Here is an 8039-nt window from a genome sequence, read left to right as displayed (position 1 = left end):
TGGCGAAGATCATGTTTCTATGCTATTCAAGGATGTTCAAAAAGTGACTAGAGGAGCCATTATGGGAATGATCCTTTACTTTGTTTTTTGTTTTGTGGTGTGAACCAATGAAGTTCTAGTGTAATTGCTCTAGTGGGTGTCTGCGATAGGAGCATTTATCTTGTGAATGCCACACACACCTTGACCCCTAGTGTAATTCCCATAATGGAGGGTTCATTCCTTGTCTGCTACGTGTTTGTTTCTTGTAGTGAGATATCTATACATCCTAGTTCCTTATACCTCGGTGTACTAAGCTTCTTTGTTACATAATAAGGCTCAATGATGATAACGTATTGTACTATGAATAAGGCAAAGAAGAGTACTCATCACTATCAATCCTATCATTTCATATCAATTTTTATTTCAAAGTTAACATAGTTGATTCTTTTTTTTCTACTATCTCTTCATCATCTCTTCCAAATCTATCTTTCTTACTGACACTTCTTCCAACTCAAGAGGCACAATCAACAATGTATTTTGTCACAAGAAAAAAAAAACATTCATATAGGTTGCATATCATTTTAAGTTCATTAGATTGCATTATCACTTAAATTCATGTTACTTAGATTCACTTGCATTATTACTAAAGATTAAAAGCATCTAGATTTCATTAGTTTCACCATTATATCATCACATTGCATAAAATATAATCCATTAGAATCATAGAATGCATCACACACACAATACATCAAATATCCACATCGCATAGAAACATACATCATAGAAATAACACAAGGCATGTAGAACGTTGTCAAAATGCATATCATATATATCTCAAAAGTGTCAGAATACATCATAACAAATACAAGACTAATTGTCTTAGTCGACACTGCCCATATCCCCAGGTGGATCCTGTCTGCTCGATCTCGCCCCAAGATGACCTGATGATGCCCTAGGAGGACCCATCATGCCTCTGTTGCTCATCCATCGACTTGTATCCTTATTGGACCCACTCCAAGATCTATAATCTTGATAGCTAGGCCCCCTCTAATCCTCAAGAACGACTCTCTCATATGCCTATCTGTAATATGTAGCCTCCTGAGTAGTAGTAAAAAATCTATTTGTCTGTCTCCACTCATGAGTCCCTGGGCCAAACAACTAATCATACGCATCCATGACCACCTGTTCCCTCTGCACTACATCATCTCTCTCTCAATGGAGATGATCTCTATCTGCAATATCCCTATCCCTCTCTCCCACAATCTGATCTCTCTCTGCCTCTAAAGCACCATACGCTCTACAGAATTGCTCCCTATCATCCATCCGACGCTATCGCAATGTGACAACTAGATCCTCTAAGCTCCTAATCTAAGCTCTGAAAACCTGCTCATCCTAACCCTCCTCCTCACCACCCCCCTTTGCAACTGGTACATCTCCAACCTGGGGCATCTCAATGTCCTACCCACCACCATCCCCACTATCACTCCCTCCACTGCTAGATGATCCTGTCTCAGAATCATCACTCTCACTCCCATCCTGGTCAGAGTCACTCACAGACTCGGTATCTCCACCGATGTCTACATCACCCTCACTATCCTCTCGCTCTGCCTCTACTATTGCTACTGCTGCTCTCAAACCAATCTGACCCCCACCTTGCCCTCCTCCCCTATCTTGACCTCCACCATCTCGGTCTCCACCATCTCTCTCTCTCCCTCTCCCTCTCCCTCTACCTCCCTGTGCCCTCCTATGCTGAATCTGCTGAGGAGAGATAGGAATCATAGGATTTGTCAAAGGTACTAGAATATGATGTACCCACCAAGCATCATATTGTGGTGTGGCACTAGGATCTGCAACTCCGACAAACCAATCCATTGTAGTGGCCAAAGAGAATCAAACTCTGCAATAAAAACATGAGGTTGTACACAAACCCCCCAATCCCTAATATCTCCTGTAATTCAAGCAAATTAAGTTGTCACATCTGGCACACCCTATACCTCCCCAAACTAACGGAGTACTTGACCAGGAAGATGGATATCAATAACCTTGTGTCTACCAACATCTCGACCAATGAGATAACACTGTTGCCTGCAATAAGGTAAATGATGTGCATCATCAGCCCAACCACGACAATCAAGATATGGTCTCCAAGAGAAATACTGTGGTATATCAATTTGATGTCTCCAGTAAAGGGTGCTCTCTAACGCCCTATGCCTAATGCCAGTGGTGTATCTATAAGCATATGGTTGCTCATCAACAAGATCAACATGAACCATCAGACACAAGATAACCATATGCTCTTAAGCCCATACCTGGAGCAAAGTGATGCCACACCCAATTGATTTTTGCTCTAAATATACAATACCATGCATCTAGTGATATAAAGTGGCTAGTAAGCATGGACCCGAAGCAAAAACACGTCTATCAATAACCATGTCTCAGATGACTCTACTCCATCCAATAGGGAAACCATGTGTCTGTCGATCATGAATGGGTAAGCCAACAACAACAGAACACAAAATGACAGTAAGGTCATCATAATCAAGATCATCCCATGGGATCTCATATTGACCCCGTATGGATAAAACCTCCTCTGAGCACTCGAACAACTCACACAGCCCGACAACACCATCATCACAATCGAAAGTAACTCGGGTGCCATGAATGGGTATATGTAGAATGTGCCACACATCCTCCAATGTTATTGATGCCTCACTAGTAGGTAAGTGAAACGAACAAGTCTCAAAATGTCATCGCTCCACTAAACCAATAATCATGGCCCTATTCGCTGTAACCTCCGACAAGTGCAGTATGTGATATAAACCTAAATGTTTGATCAAGGTAGTCTCCTCATCGATAAGCTCATAGCGACGCTCAAGACATTCTGACCTTGTCTTCCTACCAAGAAGGATAGGGTAATGTGCCTACAAGATGAAACAAATGAAAATATTAGACACTATATTCGCATGACAAATATCAACTCATAAATTTTGAAAAAATCACAAACACATCAATTGAAAATCATATATAAGGAAGACAGTCAATTGCACATTACTTAAGTCAAGTGCACACCATTAAATTCAATTTTGCACCATTAACATCAATTTCACATCATTAAAATCAAGTGCGAATTATTAAATGCAAGTGTGCATTACAAAACACAATTGCAACCCAAATTATCAATTGCGAATTACTAAAATCAAATGCACACAGATATAATCAATTCCAAATATATCGATATGCAATTGCGTATAAATTAAAAAAATTGCTTTGACATCATCATGATTTTTTTTGAGAAAACAGGCAAAAATGAGCAAATTTTTCGAAAAACTTACTCAGCCTCTAGTGCCAACCGATCTTTGATATGCACGCACTCGATCGGACAAGTGCAATCTCGCTCTGTGGCCCACCATCACACTCCAAATTTGTAGGAAAGCACTAAAATCAAGAAGAGCGCCACAAAATCAAATGAATGCAAATGAGCTAATTAAAGGGCCTAATCACTATTTATATATCAAAATTAGGGTTTTTCCCTCTCCAATGGCTGCGGTCCCCCTGAACTTCAATGCACTTGTAGCACAGTCAAACGAACTCAAAATCGCATGAAACTTCACATAGTTGCTCAGTTCGACGATATCAAAAAAATGGTCTCAGTTTTAGAATTTTTTGACCACTTTTTTGAGGGGGCATATTTACACTATAAGCATCACCGAGGCATACTGGGGCCCAAAAATTTCATTTTCTTTGAAACAACGTCGTCTCGACATTGTGTCAAAGAGGAGCAAATGTAGACATTGAAAAATCTCTTTTTCATCATGCACTAATTATTTGTCCTAATTAATTAACTCTTTTATTATTTAATTAAGTTAATTATTCTTCTAGGCTGACTTAATCATCATCATTCTTCATTATTAATTATTCAATTTCTATTCCTTAATTAATTAATCAATTAACCCTTTTCTAAATATTAATTATTTAATTAATTACGATTAACTCCCTAATTAAATAATCTTTATTATTTAATTAAATCCATTTCTAGTGTTTAAATAATTTTATTTAAATTATTTAAATTAATTCTCATTCCTCCAATTCCCCAAATGTGGATTTCAATTAATTTCATCTAATTCCAAATCATCAAATTAACATTTCACCAAATCTGAATTTCAGTTAATTTCATGTGCATTTCGGCATTTGAAAGTCCAAATTCAAATCCAAATTGAAAATGAAAATCAAATTCAATTTCAAAATCCTACAACACATGTTGAAATCATGACTGATTGAGCAAATTAGTTATCTAAATAGTTAACTCTCCAATCTCCCATTTTCACTCCAAATCACCTTTTCTGACTGATCAATCAGTCCACTTATCTCTCCAATCCATTCATGATGCAGAGCATCTTCACTTACAACTCCAATAGGGAGATTTATTTGTCCAAACTTACCATATCAAAACATTTCAAGGTCTTCCTCTCAACACTCAACTCTTCTTGATTCACCTTACCTTCACTAGGCTCCACCTAATGGCTCCAAGCAGGGTTTTCGTTTCCCAAGGCCTTTCCAACCCATTCATTGGCCTTTAACACATCCATATTAACCTATCTCAAGGTTTTGTACCCACTTTTCATAAGGTTTCTGCTTTAGGACATGATCGGTCCAAAATAGGCTTTTTCCTTATTAGCCCTCCTAATTGGGTAAATCCAACTTATCTTACAACTCTTCCAAAACACTTGACAAAAAAAATAGGTTTTCAAATACCCATTTTCAAGCTATACAAAATATCAGAAATTAAACTATTGGTTCTTTGGACCAATTCTTAGAACTAGTACTCTGCAACCTTCAAATTGGGCCTAATTAGCCCACTTTTCCAAAGGAACACCCCTTATATCACAACTCAAGACCTCCACACTGACAAAAAGTCTTGGTAAATGTTTCAAAACAAAAGATTTCCAAGGTTTCGGGCGGTGCCATGCCTAGTTTCCACTCAAGCATCAAACCCTTGTTTTTAGGGACCCAAACCTAGGGTTTTCCAAATCTCACACTTACAAACACTTCTAGACCCAGCCAAAGGATCCAACACCATTCATATGAGCTATGTAGACATAATCCAACATAAAATACCATCCTCATTCAATGAAAACTCTCAGACTAATACATGGCACTGATTATGCACTCTTCAACATGCAACTTCACACCAATTTATGATCACCATCCCTCCAATTCACTCTTCCCTCAAACCAAAACCACATGAAAGGCTATAGTACATTGTTTCAGACTCATTCCACAAGAAACAACAAGAACATAAAGTGGAATGAGCCTATTCCCACATAATGACCCTCAAAATTGTCAACAAATTTATCTTCTACAACAGTTTTAGGACAGTCAAATTTATATGCATAAAATATGGATGAAACCTTCAAACCAATTCCCAAATGAGATTTAAAAAATTCCTCTATCACATACAAGTTAAATCCAATCAAGAACCATCTTGTACGAACTGCTGTAACCAAGAAAAAAATTAGATTTTGCTCACAAAAATAGGGAACATATATGTCTTATTGCAAAAATGTTTGTTTTTGTTTTCTTCCACACATACAACGAACAACTCTCCTTTTTTTTTGGATCATTACAAGAATATATATATCATTTCCCTTCATGGAGAATCGACCAACCACTTTCCAACTACCTATTCAACTAGATAATTGTCAGTTTTGACACTTTTTGGACAACAATGCAACTTCTCACTTTTGACAACCTCATGACCTCAAATCTATCAAAATAGGTTCAAATAGGTGAAAAACATCTTTACATCACATTTTTGACCCAAAATACATCATTAAGACATCTTGACAATATTTGACAATTTTGAACAACTTTGCCTAAACAACACTTATTAGGACTTGACACACAAATTATTGGTCTTAAAGACCTTATACATCACATTTGGTCATAATTGACACCATTTGCATTGAACATGGATCAAAACACATTTGGTCACATTTTGGCCTCATAGAGGCTTGTAAGTCAATTAGGTGCTCTTGCACCAATTCAGTCATCTAATCCATGTATCCAGTCAACTCACTAATCTATTAAGTCCACTATCCAATCTATTTAGTTGACTACTCAATCAAATGTGTTGACAAATCAATCAACTCTGTTAATTGATCAATCTAAATCAGTTCACTCCCAATCAAGACTTGAGTTCAAAATCCCTCCCTATCTCTCATGAAAATCTATATAAACCACATCATTTTCTCAATTCAAGCTAGATCACACTCTTCAAAGAAATTGCCAATCTATGCAGTAATTTCAGTGCAATACCTAAGAGCCACCCATGCAATTTTGGAGAAGAACAATGGAAGCACAAATCGGAAATAGGGAGTTTGAATTCATTTAAAGATTTTATTTCTTTCATTGATATTCTATTGTGTTATGTTTGATTATTATCGTGCCAGAGGGCATCAGTGTTTCACTATTGGTCTGTATTGGGTCTACGCCTGAACCATACTAAGTCTCCCATATTGAATTCTTTAGTTCATTGGAGTAATAAATTCCTAAAGGTTCCCAAGATACAAATAATTAAGCCAAAGGAACTTATTAAATTCTATTATTGAGAAATTTAATACATTTAGGATTAATCATCATTGAAAAGGGTTAGAAAATGGGAGGTGTAAGCTATTACAATAATATACGTTTTATTTTTTCAAAATATATTTGTTGTCTTATTTTTTTGTTTCAATCAAAAAATTGCGATTCAATGAATTTTGAGCCATTGTAGTTTCAATGAGTTTTGGATCATTATAGTTTAAATATGTTTTCTTCCAATAAGGAATTTTTGGATTCAAATCTTTATTATAGATTTTTGTGAGTAGTGTATGTTCCTAGTTTATCTACACATGGTTTATGGCCACTATCCTAGACCCTACATCTTGCTTATTTTCCTTGAAAGATTGTACCATCTTTAGTATGGGCTATGTTAAGTTGGTTTCTAACTATGATTTCTATGATGCTTTCATGGAGGTTCTCAAAATTCAATGACATATCCAGAAGAACATTCCTAGTCTCTCTTCTCCCCATCTCTCCCTTTAGAATTTTTATGGCTTGGTTAGAGGAGGTGTTGGTAGGTCAAGAACTCCAAATAGGATGAACAAGCAATCATTGAAATACTAATGCAATATGAAAGAGAATCATACAATATGTTTTGAATGATGAAAATGATATAAGGATAAACAAAGGTACATGTTCCCACACTAGGCGAAGGATACATAAGCATCCTACTTCACCACAAGAAAGATACATTGATGTAATGTGAAGAAGAAGAGTTGTAATAAATGCTATCCAAGCATATGTGATGTGTATATATATGCTTGCTATAAAGATTATATATTGCATAAGAGTATGAAATTAATATATTAACAAACCTACCTTATGGTGTCCATGGATGTGTATAATTATGTAAATCTTTGTGTTTTGCATATGTTATCTACCTCACTATCCTAAATTCCTTCTTATTACATCAAACTAGGGTTAACTTATCTAACATAACTAACCCATAGTTTAGGTTTGTATTTTATTGTCAATGTTTGATCTCAATGTTAGGACCTAATTTTATGGTTTGTGAGAAGGGAACTACAAAAATAAAATATTTAGTGAGAAGGAATACTTTGGGAAAATGAGTATTAAGGGCATAAAAGAGATGTGCGACAACAAACTCTAGGTCTTATCTTGTGAAAGGGGTCAAGCACTTGAAGAGTGATAAATAGAATGTGGTGATCTTGAAAAGATGCAACCGCTAAATAAAGTTTTATGGATCCATTAGGAATGAATAAAATGATTAATAAATTTTTAAATCTAAAATACCTATGGCGAAAGGAGATAGATAGAGATTAAGAGATTTTTTTTGACAAAATTGAGATGGTTTATGAGATGCATATGGAAGAATAAACAAGGATTAAATAAACCTAATAAAGACAATAAAAATATCATAGAAGGATGAAGAAGACCACAAAAGCCTCGATTGAGTAAAATAGGAGGATTGCTATCAAAGTGGTGGGAATCCAACAATA

General features: G+C 36.0%; 1 protein-coding gene across 1 annotated transcript; it reads right to left on the bottom strand.

Moving 5' to 3' along the window:
- Nucleotides 1-1437: 1437 nt before the first annotated feature.
- Nucleotides 1438-1851, bottom strand: LOC131858370 (U3 small nucleolar RNA-associated protein 25-like). Its single transcript, XM_059211598.1, has one exon. The coding sequence runs from the start codon at nucleotides 1849-1851 to the stop codon at nucleotides 1438-1440; it is 414 nt and encodes a 137-aa protein (XP_059067581.1).
- Nucleotides 1852-8039: the final 6188 nt, after the last annotated feature.

Source organism: Cryptomeria japonica, chromosome 9 (genome assembly GCF_030272615.1).
Source record: "Cryptomeria japonica chromosome 9, Sugi_1.0, whole genome shotgun sequence".
Lineage (NCBI taxonomy): Eukaryota > Viridiplantae > Streptophyta > Pinopsida > Cupressales > Cupressaceae > Cryptomeria > Cryptomeria japonica.
Note: the sequence above shows the minus strand (reverse complement) of the source record. Positions and strands in the feature narration are given on the sequence as shown.